Genomic DNA, 14,734 nt, shown 5'->3' on the forward strand with positions numbered 1-14,734 from the left:
CCCCAGCCTCCTCTTCTCTAAGCTAAACACCCCCAGCTCCCTGAGCCTTTCCTCATATGGCAAGTATTAATATGACTAAGCTATAGCATGGGATGTGGTTTGAATGTGAAGGGTGGTCATGCACGTGTTACATCATATACAGTGCTCAGCATCTAGTGATGCCAGCATGAAGCTGCTGAGTGCTAAAGCTGGGAAGGAGATGGTGCCAAAGTGGCTACTTTAAAGCTCTGTTGATCAGAAACAGAATGACAGTTTATTCAAGCTGACAGAAAGTGCTCTGGCAGCCATGCTGCTTTTTAGTTTTTGATCTCCCTGCATCATCATACTATACCTAGTTGGACTGGTTTGACATGGGACATAAAAAGTAGTGCGTCTCCTGGAGCATCCTCATCATCTTCTAAAGAAAGTGATATTTCACCTGGGAAGGAAAGAGTTTTTAGATGAAAAATAGGTATGGACAAAATTAACTTATATTAGTTGAAATGAAAATGTCCATACACAACAAGAAGATTTATTAGATTAATAATCTACACACTTAATTTGTATTTAAATTAAATCTAAAATTAGTTTGACCTGTCCCCATAAGGGGACATGAGCTATAAGATGTAAACTGAATTTTTTTTTTTTTATATTGCATATGAAACCTGTTTGAAAAGTATTTTAAAATTCTTGTCAAAACCAACATGATTCTAGTGATTGGTATGCTTTTCTGACTCAGTATTTGGGGTGGGTAGCACATTAGAAGTGTGGTTTGATAGAAGATACTGAAAAGTAAGAGACATACAAATAAAAGTGGATTTTGCACATGGATTCAGCTAACCACAAATCCATTTATGTAACAAAAAAAAATAAATTGTAAGAAGAATAATTAGAGAAGAATATGAATAAAACAAGAATGTTCTGCAAAGAGTTCTGGAAATCTATAGGGAATTCATTAATGGCATAGGAAAAGCAGGAAAGTATGATGACTGCAGAACAGACGTATTTCTAGCTGACAGGATTCAGTCTACCTTTTCACTGTATAGCATTCCTACATTTGTTTAAAAAGCACTATTACAGCAATTGCTATGTAAGTTTGGGAAGCTGCATATCTAAGTCACGTTCTGAATCAGCTTAATTTTCACAGGGGACAGACTTTTAAGTCATTCTGTGGTAATACGCTGTATTCAACATACGGTGCTGACAGGAGGACTGAAATGTTGGTGCAGTGTACAGGCAGTCGACCTGCTGTCAGCTCCAGTGAGGCAGGTCCCACAGATCAAAGCTGCCGGCTCAGAGGGTCACAAGGAGCGGCAAGGAGGTGCGGTCAGGATGCAACCTGGTATCCCTGACGCAGGTGAAACTGGAAACTGCATTTGGATTCATTTGAAAACATCATCCTAAATCCTCCTGACTTGCAGCAAGGCTCAGAATGACTCATAGATGCAGTGGCCTGATCTCCAACTGCTCCCAGCTGTCAGCCTTGCTTCTCTGGCAGGAGATGCCAGCCGCTGCGGCCGGGCTGGCGGAGGGAAAGGTGTGCTCGGGTCTCCACCTCCAGCGCCAGCACTGGTGCCCTACCAGCCCCAGAGCTGCACGGAGTGCCACGGCTACTAGGATGAGCAGGTTTAATTCCATTGTGATATTAAAGAGAAGCAATGTATTATATTAAGTAAATAAGAAAAGTTAGCACAAAAAGATGTTAAAATATTTGGGGGGAGAAAGCATCTGATGAGCAAAAGAAGTTGCTCAATAAGAGTATATTGCACATGTATTAGAAAAATATGTATAGAAAATAGTTGTCAATGGCACATTTAACATTAAAGTCCAGACATGGAAACCTAGAGATGAGTGGTGTTTTAAAGTCTGCATTTCTCAAGGATCTTTTTGCATTTCTAGTAGCTGTCTTGAGTTTTATACATATGATAATGTTCTAATTGTTGATATGTTTCTGCTCAGATTTGATAATTTTTTTGCATTTGCTGTGGTAAAGTGCAGGACAAGGAAAGTGGCCAGTGAGTCAATATTTAAACAGAGAGAGAAATATAAAAGAGGATAAGTAACTTAACATGAATTACTAGGTGAAGTTTACTTTTGTCAATCAAGTACTTGATTTAACTTGGAAACAGTCAAAACCAGTTAACAAAATGGGAAGGTCATTCATTTGAACTCTCATGCACAATACCATTTTTCACAGTGCACCATCAATCACTACACAGATTTTCTTAGTTGTTGATTACTGGGACAATACACAAACTAAATTTTAAGAGAAGCTTAGGTATCTTTTTTAATGCTTATTTCAGCTACAGCTCTGTGTTTGCCTCTGAAAACATGTATTTTGGGAGGACAACATAAATATCACTGGCTTCCACTGCTGTACACGTTTATGCAAAAAGCATCATCTTTCCAGGAGCAAACAGGGAATTGGTGTCTGTGTTGCTGCCAAGCTTGTCTGGAGACACCTCTCTCTTAGATTTGATTGTGATTTTCAGTATTCATTTCTTCAATTACACTTTCAAATGAAAACTGATTCAACAAGACATGGAAAAAAAAAAAATCAGGAAAACTACAGAAATACCATGGAGGCCCATAAAAGCAGTCTCTTTTTGTCTTCCTTTCCCTTCCTTCACCTCTCCAGCAGTCTCCCAGTAGTTAAGATAATCAAGCAAATCAAATACAAAGATATGCTTTGCAGCTTTGCATTAAGGCCAGGTATCAATATTTAGACTAAAGCTAAGCAGAATGGTAAAAATACAGTAATTTCTTAAGGAGCATGCCCTGTCCCTTGTCATGTTTTTTAAACAAATTAGTAGAGCTGCTTGGTTCTTAAAGTAAGACATGCATGGTGGACAGTATTTTTTGGCATAGGTTTTAGCTCGTTGATAGCATTTTGTTCTTCCTAACCTTGGTCACAAGCCTAGACACCCTTGGTTCCTCCAGCTCTTGTCAAAATAGGGCTTCTTGGCCTCTTTTTAAAGAGGGGAGGGACCATTTCCTCCTTCTCTTCTCTGCCACTGTGGTTGAAAGGGAGAAGCCCAGGAGGGGACCTGCAGGGATACACATGTACTTTGGTCAGTTTGCCTTTGGGCTGAGGGTACCAGATGAGGGCAGCCCCTCCAGCAGGCCTTGGGGCTCCAGCCAGGTTCGCTCTGGGGCAGGGGCAATCGCCTTTCGCTCTGTGGGAGCAACACCATGAGATCTGCCCCCACAAGAGAACATGTGAGCATCAGCTGCAGAGCCACAGATGCCATTTTAGCCTTGGAAGTGCCTCCCAAAGTACTGAACTGGGCAGGCGCTGCAGCTCTGGCTGCAGTCGGAACAGGACTGGGCCTCTAGTACAGCTGAACTGGTATTCTTAAATGAGGAGAGCTGATGTTCTCAGAGCTGTTCTCTGCCCCTTCTTCGGGATGTATGTAGTCTGCATAGCTGCAGGACACAGTACAATCTTAGTGGGTTTGCTTTGTGGCTGAATTATGGTTGTTAGGAAAATCTTTGCATTTAAATTCTTAAACATTACTGTTGCATTATTACAGTTAGTTGCGTTTAATTTTTGTTTATCCATAAAACTTGTTTGGTTTTATTTTTTCAAGAGAGTAACAGGAATGCTTATACATTTAAGAGATATATTTAATTATATAACATTTTAAAATCAGGCTGTCCTAATGCTTCAGAATGTCTCACCCAGGGGTAATTTTAAAAAGCATATATTCTAGTTTTGGTTTTTACAACTGAAATTAACCTTTCCTGATTCAAACTTGCTAGAAGTCTAAGGCAGATGAAAATTAGCATTAATGGTGTAAATTACATCTAAACACAGAGGGTAATCTAAGGGCAGATCCTCAGATGAAGGACACAATCGTAGTTTTATGTAATCCTCAGAAGTGTAACAGCTTGTATTAACCTCAGTTCTGCAAGTTTAAAAATAAAAATGGATTGCAATATCCAGTGCAGAGAGCAGATGTTAAATTATAAAATTGCCATTTTAATTTAAAATTACTTTGACAGATTAAAGAGCTTCTGCTAGTGGTGACAAATTAAGGTCAAGCTTTTTGTTAAAGTAAACAATGACAAGAAAAATGGCACTTTTCCTCAGACCTATAACACATACTGTAGAGGGAGACATGGAAGGGTACAAGGGCACGCTAGATGTCCAGCTCCTTTTTGTGTCTTTGGCAATCTCCTGATACTTGTTGAGGTTTTTGTTTTCTTAAAAAAGATTCACAATCTTAATTAGCGTAAACTGCCACATACTGTGGGAAGAAACAGCTAAGCTTTTCATATCTCTTTTTAGCCATCTTATTTTGGTACTTACAACTATTTTTGGGGCTTGTGCTTCAGTGACATTTAGGATGTGACAAGGAGATCTGAGTGATGTCAAATAGCAGATTGACCCTAATGAAATGTTAAGCACAGCTTAAATGCATACATAGAGAGGGTTGAATAAAACAAGAGATGCAAATAATTTGCTAAAACCCCCTTCAGAGTGAAAATAGTTGTAATAATTGAGTTTGCCTCAAAATAGTCTGATAAACATAATTTTTACTTTCCTCACAATGATTTTTAATGAGCTATTAAACAACCGTTTCTCAAATATATAAGTTGAATTGCTTACAAAACAACTTACCTTTAGTCATCACACTTACATTTTCATTTACAGAGAAATAAGAATAAAAATCCTAAATTTCACTTGCATCACAAATAATTTAAAAAAAATAAAAATAAACCAACAGTTTGAACCTGGTATCTTTCAAGTTTACATCTGAATTGGAGCTCTACAAAACCCACTTCCGAAGTACTGCGAACAAATGTCAAAGGGAAAGAAAACAGCTTTTCTTAATCTGACGTCTCAAGTCAGTGCAGGAGCCTTGCCACCAGCGAGTACTCGCCAAGGCTGCAATGCAAGCAGCTAGCACAATTTTGCTAGAATTCCGCTGTATTTACAGACTTCGACACTGGTGGGTGCTAACATTTTATTCCCCTGCGTGAGGAGCGCATCAAGTCAGTTCTAACAGTGCTGCTGGGGCTGCGCAACCGCCGCTTCGGCTCCAGCAAACTCGGGCTTCGGTTTGGTTCCCTTTGGTTTTTAAGCAAAGAGAGAAAAATAGAAGCAAAAACATTTTTTACCTTGCGTGCTCTCTGTTGTGGGGCTTGTGTTCAGCTGCGCCTCAGTCGCAGAACACCTGCCGTTTTCTTCTGCTGCTAATTGTGTGACAGGTTCATATCGCAATATGGCATCCAGGTCATGGAAAAACTTCATGGTTTTAGTGACATCCCCAGAGTTGTGGGCATATTTAACCGTTCTGTATTCATACTTCAGGTTTTTATACTTTGCACGGCACTGTTTCCAATCCCTGCAAACTCCTAACTCCTGCAACCTCTTAGCAATGTAGATAAATATTCCTTTATTCCTCAGGGTGCCGTGGAGTTGCTTTCTGATATTTTTTTCTGACCAGACGCTTAACAAGGCTTTAACCTCCTCCTCAGTCCAGTGCTTCCCTGCTCCACTCTCCATGTTGAAAGTGACCTGGAAATGATTCACTATTTCTAGCCAAGATTTTGTTTCCTAGGAAACCAGACGGCTGGTTGTCAGTAAGCTCCGCCGAGATGAAAGGATCTAGTTTTACTGGCTCAAGCTGCCTGAGGGGAGTAACTTGAGAAACTGCCAAATAAGCAGCCTCGGTATTAGAGGCCGCCGAATAAAGCAGCTCGGGCGGGAGGGAGAGAGGGAGCAGCGGGACAGCCCCGGTGGGCTGGCTGCCTTTAACCCTTCTCGGGCAATGCTGTAACGAGAGAGAGAGAGAAAAAAAGTCACGTGACCGTGCTCCTTTAAGAAAAAAGACCCAAAATAAAATAAACAACAAACACGGCAGAACCCCCACACAAGACGTCTTCTCAGCTGCCCTTTGCTGGGCGGGCATGGCGGCAGCTCCTGCCTCCTGTGGGGGTCACGCCTGGGAGCATTGGTGATGTTTGGGTAAAAAGCTTGCATGCTTAAAAACCTGACTAAATTGATAACATTGTGTAAGCTCTGTGGCTATGAAATTTAGCTTCCTTTTCATTAGTGCTACATGAAAGATGTAATCCAAGGACTTGACAAAGGCCTTCCATTCGCAATGTTTGTGGTCCTCTTTCTCTCGGTATTGACTTTGTTTATGTTTAAAGGGATGGTATCAGTATTTAAACTGAAATTGCCTGTAATATTAACATTGGAATTAAAAGTTGCTGAATGCAGTACAGCAATCCTTAAGTTTTACTTCCAGTCCTTGTGTTTATAGATAGGACGTCTTCCAGAGTTAAAATAAACGGGTTTAAGAATGGCCTCATCTCTGATTTTTCTCTTCAGTATCTGCATCTGTAACAGGGTAAATTTGTTCAGATATGTGTAAAGTTTGTTTTGTTCTGCTTTCTGTAAACAAATATTCTTTAAAATTTAGCTTTACATACAACTGGGACTAGTGACCAATAAAGGGATTTCAGGAACTGATGAAAATTTGTAATGAGCATGCTCTGTTGTAGATTAGCATTCATTCTGTAGATTTTTTTGTGTCCAGTTTTATTGTTGCTTATACTAAATAATTCCTGTGACGAGTTAAACCAGTCTAATGCACAAATAGCATCTTCATCTAATATTCTAAAAATATTGTTTCCTCTTTTAAGCAAAACATTTTTATTTTCAGTCATTATTAGAGACAGGAGCTTACCAGTCCACCAAAGTCCCTATCAGTGTTGACAAGCCAGCATGATGGGTATATGGCAGCAGTTATTAGCAGATCGAGGAGCCTGCACTGTTACCCACGAAAAATACAGTCTGCAAAACATACCTTTTCAATGGATAAGGGCTGAATTTTAATGCTTAGGCAGCTGTGCAGTGTTCTGCCTGCCTCTGGCAGGGCAACATCATGGAACCTGCCTGTGCTGCCTGCCAGGGAAAGCTCTGCCACTTCAGCTGATACAGCTCTTCTGCTCCACAAAGCCCAAATGCCAGCCTGAGGCTCATCTGTTCCAAGACAACTTTTTCCATTTGCAGTGGTGTTCTACACAAGACTTGTTTTGCTGGAGTTCAGAAGCCAAGTATTAGTTCTATGTGCTAACATACTTTTATCAGAGGGTCCATATACCTTTTAGAGGTGTAAATGCTAGCTTGAATGTTTAAGTGCAAGAATGCAAGAGCTTCTGCATAGGTGATCCTTGGAAGAGACTGTGCATTCCCTTAGGGTAAAAGCACTCCTCCTCAAGCCAAAGCAGACATAGAGCAGTGCTGTAGAGCCCTCTACTAGACCCCAGACTATCCCTGCAAAGTGGCTTTTCACATTAAGTATCTGCCGTTATTTTATGCCCACACTGAAACAGGACTGCAGTAAGAGCCTGAGCCAGTGTTTATTAGCCGAAAGATTCCCACTGAATTCAGTGGGCTTAGGCACAAACCTTCTGTGACTGTTTTGAAATAAAACATAGTAACATGGGCAAGAAACCAGTTTTGATCACAGGCCTGTAAAATAAAACAACAAATATGCTTACAATAAAGTTTTATGTTGTAAAGAACAGATGAAAACCCACCAATCCATTGTACGTTAAAGCATTTTATTCTAAACATTTCAGTGCTTTATGTTAATTATGTTTTGTCCATAGGGGCCAGGAGAGTGCTGGAATTGTGACAAGTGATGGAGAGTCATCCCCGTCCTTCAAAGTGCATAAGGTAAAATGTAATTAATGTTTTGTAGAAGCCTAACTGACTTGCCTGAAAGTTTGTTTCAGCGGGGAAGCGGAATAATTAGAGGGATAGTAATGTGTTTTGATGGACTCTTTTGGTTTTGTCATTAATAGCATCTCATTCTGTTGTATGTGCAATTTCTGTCTAAAGTGCATTTTTAAAACATATATGCCAACGTGATTCTGCTGGGTGTGGCCATGCACACAGTGGCAGACACACAGAAGTATCCAGACCAGGCTACTGATGTCATAAAAACTACTTACCAAAGTCACCCTGCACCTAAGTTGTTAACCCTGGAGCACTGATGCAATCTGACATCAAGAGAAAGGAAATATTTCAGTTACAGGCTATGCACAAGCAAATAGATGACAAATTCTTGCCTTAGCAAGACTCAAGGAAGTGGCAGCTACTTTACCCATAGGTAAAAATAAACATAATAAAAGGTTGAATGGAGGCCTGAGGAGGTCAGGCAATCTTTCTTGAGCTGAGTTGATCTCAAGGGATGTTAAAAGACATTAAGTGGCCACAGCCTTGAATACGACAGGAGAATACCTGCATGCTCTGGGAATATTTCTGCTCATTCTGTATTGAATGGTGATCAGGGAAAAAAAATAATAACCAGCCTATTCTATCCTGGAAGATCAGAGAAATAAAGAAGAGCAGGAAGGAAGGAAATAAGGAAGAGCAGGAAATAAAACTACATCAGCAGAATAACAATGGGGCAGTTCTTGATGTGTGTTCTCTGACTGCCATCAGAAGGCAATTTGTCTTCCTGTTCAGATGTCTCTGAGGAGAATTAATGAAGTTCTTCAAATGAGTCCAAGAGTAAAAACTGCTTTGCTGTAGGAGCATGTATATCTGAGTGTGACTGCTCAATGCCTCATGAAAAATCTTGTCTCATTGAGCATCATTTTTGTCAACTCTTCAGGCATTTCCCCCCTCCTATCAGTTACTTACAGCCTGATTCACACACACATGCTTTCAAATTCAGCTTTTCTCAACTTCCTGTCTTGTTCTTCATTCCTGTGCCTGCTTGGGCTTCAGCTTTCATTAAGGTTTACAGGAATTCCAACTTCCTTTGAGGCGGGCTGCTGTATATATTCCATAGCAAAAAGAGCATCTTAGAATGAGCTTCCAGCAGATGATACCATAATCTGTAGTGTTTCCGTATTACTGAGCTGCAATACTTAGCTGTCGTGCTACAAAACTGATTGACCATCTCATCTTGTCAGCTTTGATATTTTAAGAGTTGCAGATCATGTGATAGTTTCTTTTATCCTTGGAATACATTTCTCAGCTACAGCACTTCTAAAATCTGTAATAACCAGACTGTAATAAAGATCCTGTGGAGTAAAATTTATGTGATTTGTTTAATCCTGGAAGTGATGCTAATGCAATAAGCATTTTGGGCCATTACACTGGTGAAAAATATATTTAGGATTCTGACTTGTAAACTAGTCCATAAAAATGCCAGCAGCTAAGATGGTACTGTATCCCTTTGTCTTCCAAACTCTGGTTGACTCTTTTTCATAGAAGAGACAACAGGATGGAAAAGGTGCCTTCTGATTGTTGCCAGCCTTTGACCACAGATTAATAGCCCTTGACAGAGGCAATTAAGCCTTTGTTTCAAACTCCAGATTTGTCTGTCAGAGACTTTAAGCTATATTTGTATAACAAAGCATTACTGTTGTAGCTGTGTTAGCTCAGGAAAAACTTAAATCTCTTGTATAGACATAGCAGTTCCAGTAGGAGAAAGATTTTGTCTGATTTTTTCACACTTGGATACGCAGAAAAATAAAGTAGCTATTCATCAGACCATTATCTTCTACTGGCATGTACCCCACCTTGTGTAATACAACCATAGGGTTGACTTCTGTGGGAACTTTTTATACTGGTGTAATTCTCATTTGCTGTCCCACACGGTGCAACCTAAATCAGAGGAATTTTCAAACTGCAATTAAAAGATTATGTACTTGTGTAATGAAATCTGGCTTAAAACAACATGGCTTGTTGAAGCTACTGCAATGCTCCGCACTGCCACATCCAACAATACTGGACCTGTGAACTGCCAGATGTCCTGTAAAGTTGGCCTAAGTAAACTAAAAAAACTTGTGGCTGCATTTGTGTACGTATATAAGCACATGACATAGACTCTAGAACACCTTTATGTCACCTGTGAGACAACAGATGATAACTGATCTGGCATAAGATTTGCTGAAAAATTAAAGCAAACTTATACCAGTTTGACAGTTTGAAGCAGTAACTTTAATGTGATCTTAAGTATCCTAAAATCACTTGTGTAACCACAACCTCTTAACATTCTGACTCTATGTCAGTCACAGCAGAAAATACCTGAAGGCTGAGCTTCATTTAATCTCTTTTGGTCGATCTCTGAAAACAGTTCAAACAATTTCTGTCCCATCTCTCTGTCTTCTTGTTGCACCTACAGCACAGGTTCATTCCCAGGTTCGGACCTCTCCCATGTACTTTTGAGGGTCTCAGAGCAGTGTTATCACGTGCACTCTCATGTCTATCACAATTGCCACACATGATACGGAAACAGCATAGAAGGAGGCAAACATTTTGCACAGGCAGTGGCAGAAGCAGGAGTTCATAGGAGGACCTGCAATCCAGTCTTAATTTCTACTCTCTGGAGTTTTTTCAGACTATTCTTCCTGCTCATTGTCTCCACATAGTGCCTGTTGCCAAAAGAGGCTCCTGACACCTGACTAAAAAGTTCTGATGCATTTCTGCTTTAGATAGAAGGCAATGTGGCTATATGAGGTGGCTTTATAAGTTTGCTTTAAGTAAACAATAAAAGCTCTGGAAGAAAGCCTTGCTTCTGACATTGGCAAGAATGATAGTAGGATCTAAGAAATGTTATCCTGGACCCAGTATAAAAATAAATCCTGCTAACTTGTAAAAGGTATTATTTACATAGAATTTCCTTCTGTCAAGTTTTCTTTGCCTTTCTTCTGACAGTGTTTTTTCTGGTGTTTTTGGACAATGCAACAGTTCAGTAGTGATTTCAGATGATGTATTTTTAGCCAGGCTATAGATTGTTCCATGAAAATGCTAATCACAAAAATGTATATTGCTTTATTTAAAAAGAGGAGTAACGGGATCTGATATATCACTGTGCCACCTACCCGCTGTCTTTCTTTCCCATGTCATTCATGTTATTTGCCCTTCTTTTAGTTGCTTGCATTAATGCAGAAACAAACACAAGGAGAAATGAGGAAGTTGCCAGGAAAACAAAACCAAGCAGAACGTTTTTTTCTTTGTCTCCCAAAGGGAATGGGTCTTATAAATCATGTCTTCAACGCGGACAGCCTGAAGAAGCTGTATGTTTCAAACCTTGGTATTGGGCACACGAGGTACTCCACCTCGGGAATTTCTGAGCTGCAGAACTGCCAGCCTTTTGTCGTAGAGACTCTTCATGGGAAGATTGCTGTCGCACACAATGGGGAGCTAACAAATGCTGTACGACTCAGGAGGAAGGTTGGTATCTCCTTGGGGAGGCTCTGGCATCTCTCTGAGTATGAGGCAGCAATGAGCAAGAAGTTTACTATGACTTTTCCTTAATACCAAACAGCTTGGGGTAGTGAGAGAGCCCCATAATCAAACCAGATCATTTTGCAGGAAATAATATCCTGGGGAAGTGAGGCATTTCTAACTGTCACAGGGAATAATTCACCAATCCTCTAGACTGATGGTCACTTTCCTATTGATCAAATGAGAAAACTAAGGCATGACAAAAGTTAGCTTGGCTTGAAGCTCTGCTCCTTTGTGATGGCTGATAGAAGGAGCAAAGTCATCTGCTTAGAGTTAGGAGAGACATAGCAAGGTGAGGTAATTGTAATATGAAATGTCTTATCTAGTTTGGAATATTGTCTTTATTCGTATTTCTGGCTTGCAAAGTTAATCACGAGCACTATTGGGACATCAACAAATGCTGTATTTTACAATATGTCTAGCTAGAAAGGTATGTGTCAAAGAACCACACTAAAACTGAGCAGATGTTTCATTGTGAAATGTCTTCGATGATATGCTCCACTGAGAAAGGAAAGGATGTAATTTTGCATTGAAGTGAGAGAAATGTGTGGCATGCCTAAAGGAACCTAGCCCACCAGAGCCACAGGTGTGTGCAGGGATGGGAGAAAAAACGAGTGGTGAGGAAATACAAGAGGAGAGTGGAGAATCAGAGTTACATGAGATATAAAATGATTTCTAAAGATAAAAATTAGGAACTGTAATGCATACAGCATTGAATGAGTTGTAATAGTTGGCCTGATACACTGCAGATTCTCTCCTCCTTTAGAAACATAAATAGGCCAAGACAGAACGACTGACTGGGTCTAGAAAAGTTGAAGTTGTGGAGTTTCAGATTTTTAATCCCACTCTGCTTCCTTCACATTTTTTCTGTTGTTGTTATTGCTTTGTCGCCAGACTATCATTCTGCCTTGGTATCTCTTTCTGTATCTGCAATGGGAAATTTCATATTTTCCCGTGTATATTTTACCTGTCTTCCCAGAGCAAGCAGAAGTATAAAGCTGATTAAAAGGCACAAACTTTACTTTATGTCCTGATTATTAGTGCCATTAATTTTGGTTGCATGTGCAACAAAGGAATGAAATGCAAGGGGAGAAATGAAGCACTGGGCATAGATGATTGTACCAGCTCTTTTCACATATGGGGTTTGTTGGAAGAAATTTGACGTTGTTATGATCTGATCACATAAAGCACTGATATGTTTCAAAACATTTATTCATTGCTCAAAGGTGTTGTTAGATTAAAATCTAAGCAGTTTTATGTGGGATTTTTTTTTTATGTTGGTAACACTTTTTTGTTTTGCGTCTTAAAAGCTTATGCGTCATGGTGTAGGCCTGTCAACCAGTTCTGACAGTGAACTGATCACCCAGCTGCTGGCTTTCACGCCTCCTCTGGAGAACGATGACACGGCCGACTGGGTAGCCAGGTGAGGAGGATGGGTTTCAGACTCAAGAACAGCAGTCTAATCTCAGCATGATACACAGCTGTAATTCCACACAGCTGTCTGTGTGACACACGATTATGTTCACCTATGTCTCATTCCAGGATAAAAAATTTAATGAATGAAACTCCAACTTCATATTCCTTGCTAATTATGCATAAAGACATAATCTATGCAGTACGTGATCCATATGGGAATCGCCCACTCTGCATTGGTCGCCTTATTCCAGTAGGAGACATGAATGGAAAAGGTAAACCGTATATATATTTTCATATACATATATATATTTGTATATATAGTTTATGCCTGCAGTCACTGATATGAGTAAGTAAAGCTACACTTACTGAGGTGTAAGGAGGAATATGTGATGCAAAAGTCAGTTTGAAAATTCAAAACAAAAAAAATGATGTAGGCAAGGCAAAAATTACTTGTGGGAAGTATGCAAACAGCTTTTCTTCTTCCCAGAAAAGGGAATCCCAGTTGCCAAATGTCAGTGTCAGAATTAGGCAGACCAACTGTAATAGAATATTTGTGAAAATTTAAATAACATGTCATCACATAAACAGGAAAGCACGGATGAACAGAATCACAGAAGGGCTGAGGTTGGAAGGGAGGTCTGGAGGTTAGCTGGTCCAAATCCCCTCCTCAGGCAGGGCTACCTAGAGCCAGTTGCTCAGGACTACGCCCAGAAACAAGTCTGTTTTCTTCCTTTCTCCTGTAGTAATGTGCCCCAAAAGTGCTAGATTACTAGCAATGTTCCAAGCACTCTCAATGACGTCTAGTATGGTAATGGAACACCAGAGAATCAATTTATGGGAAAAATATTTTGTGTTCATGTTTGGCCTGCAAATGAATGTTTTCCAGAAAGTAAGATTAAAATTTGCCTATTCATATAAAAGTAAAATAATTCAATGGCAAATTAGTAAACAATTCCGTATCTTCACAAAACTTGGCAATTTTAATCACAAGAAAAATGATCAAGATTTTTTTAAAGCATACAAACATTCCTAACCTATGTTATGTAATTTGGTGTTTCCCATGCTTGTCTCTGAGAACTCTCTTTATTGGAGTTCAATCTAGTAAATCATAAAATGTAATCGTTTTATCAACACATTTAGCATAGGAAAAGTAAGGAGTTTTTTTGTGTGAACAGAAGAAATTACATATATCTAAAGCCACTGAACTAGAATTGAAATAGTTGACAGATAACAAAGGTAGTTATCTGAATTGTCTGTCTTCATGAACTGTGAATATGATGCTGTTACTTCCACTTTTGCCTAGAACAAGTTTATAATGTTTGGTTGGTTGGTTTTTAAATAATATTACATAATCTTTGGAACGCTACACTTTTTAGTTAGAAATTACAACAGTCTTTAATTATGCATTTGGCAACCTAAACCACAGCAGGCCTCATACTGTAGTAGAAATGCAGCTGGGGAGGGGGAGTAGTTAATAGTAACAAAAACTGTGGAGTCTAACTGAAATCTTTCATTTCAGGGAAAGATAACAGTGAAACAGAAGGATGGGTAGTCTCTTCTGAATCCTGTAGCTTTCTGTCTATTGGTGCAGAGTAAGTGCTCTAATTCTCACTTGAGTTTTTAAACTTGATGTGTTGGAAGCTCTTCTCAGGCAGCAATTAAACATTAAACCTCAAATTGCCCAATATCATAGTCTGTATCAATGTGAAGGACATCAAGGATTAGTTCATTGGGATGTTTGGAGGGAGTTTTTTTGCCAGCCTGTTTTTTACCAGTTTATTTTCTTGAATAGATTAATGTAAAAGAATTATGTGTTCAGAAAGTCACAGTAAAGACAGCTTTAGTCTGTAAAGTAAATGCCTCTTACTTGTTGCATTAAACCTGATTATCCATGTAACTTTTTAATTTTAGCCTTGTTTGCAGCAAAATCGTTTTATTACAAAATAATTCTTCAGCTACAGAAAGGATACATTGGTAGCTCCCAGGCTGGATGCCGTGGTTTGGGGTCAGGGCCACCCCCAGAACTGTAACAGACACTTCTCTGTTAACCTCCTCCCCCACCCCTGAAAGGGG

General features: G+C 39.6%; 1 protein-coding gene across 1 annotated transcript in view; it reads left to right on the forward strand.

The window, feature by feature from the left end:
• Positions 1–1,311: 1,311 nt before the first annotated feature.
• The window catches only part of PPAT (phosphoribosyl pyrophosphate amidotransferase), a 19,773-nt gene continuing 6,350 nt past the window's right edge, over positions 1,312–14,734 (forward strand). Inside the window, exons 1-7 of the mRNA XM_008945961.1 lie at positions 1,312–1,336; positions 2,920–2,946; positions 7,599–7,675; positions 10,985–11,191; positions 12,556–12,668; positions 12,788–12,933; positions 14,181–14,253. Coding sequence (XP_008944209.1) covers positions 1,312–1,336; positions 2,920–2,946; positions 7,599–7,675; positions 10,985–11,191; positions 12,556–12,668; positions 12,788–12,933; positions 14,181–14,253 — 668 coding nt within the window. The remainder of the gene's footprint in view (positions 1,337–2,919; positions 2,947–7,598; positions 7,676–10,984; positions 11,192–12,555; positions 12,669–12,787; positions 12,934–14,180; positions 14,254–14,734) is intronic.

This window comes from Merops nubicus, unplaced genomic scaffold (assembly GCF_000691845.1).
Source record: "Merops nubicus isolate BGI_N331 unplaced genomic scaffold, ASM69184v1 scaffold10898, whole genome shotgun sequence".
NCBI classification, from domain to species: Eukaryota; Metazoa; Chordata; class Aves; order Coraciiformes; family Meropidae; genus Merops; species Merops nubicus.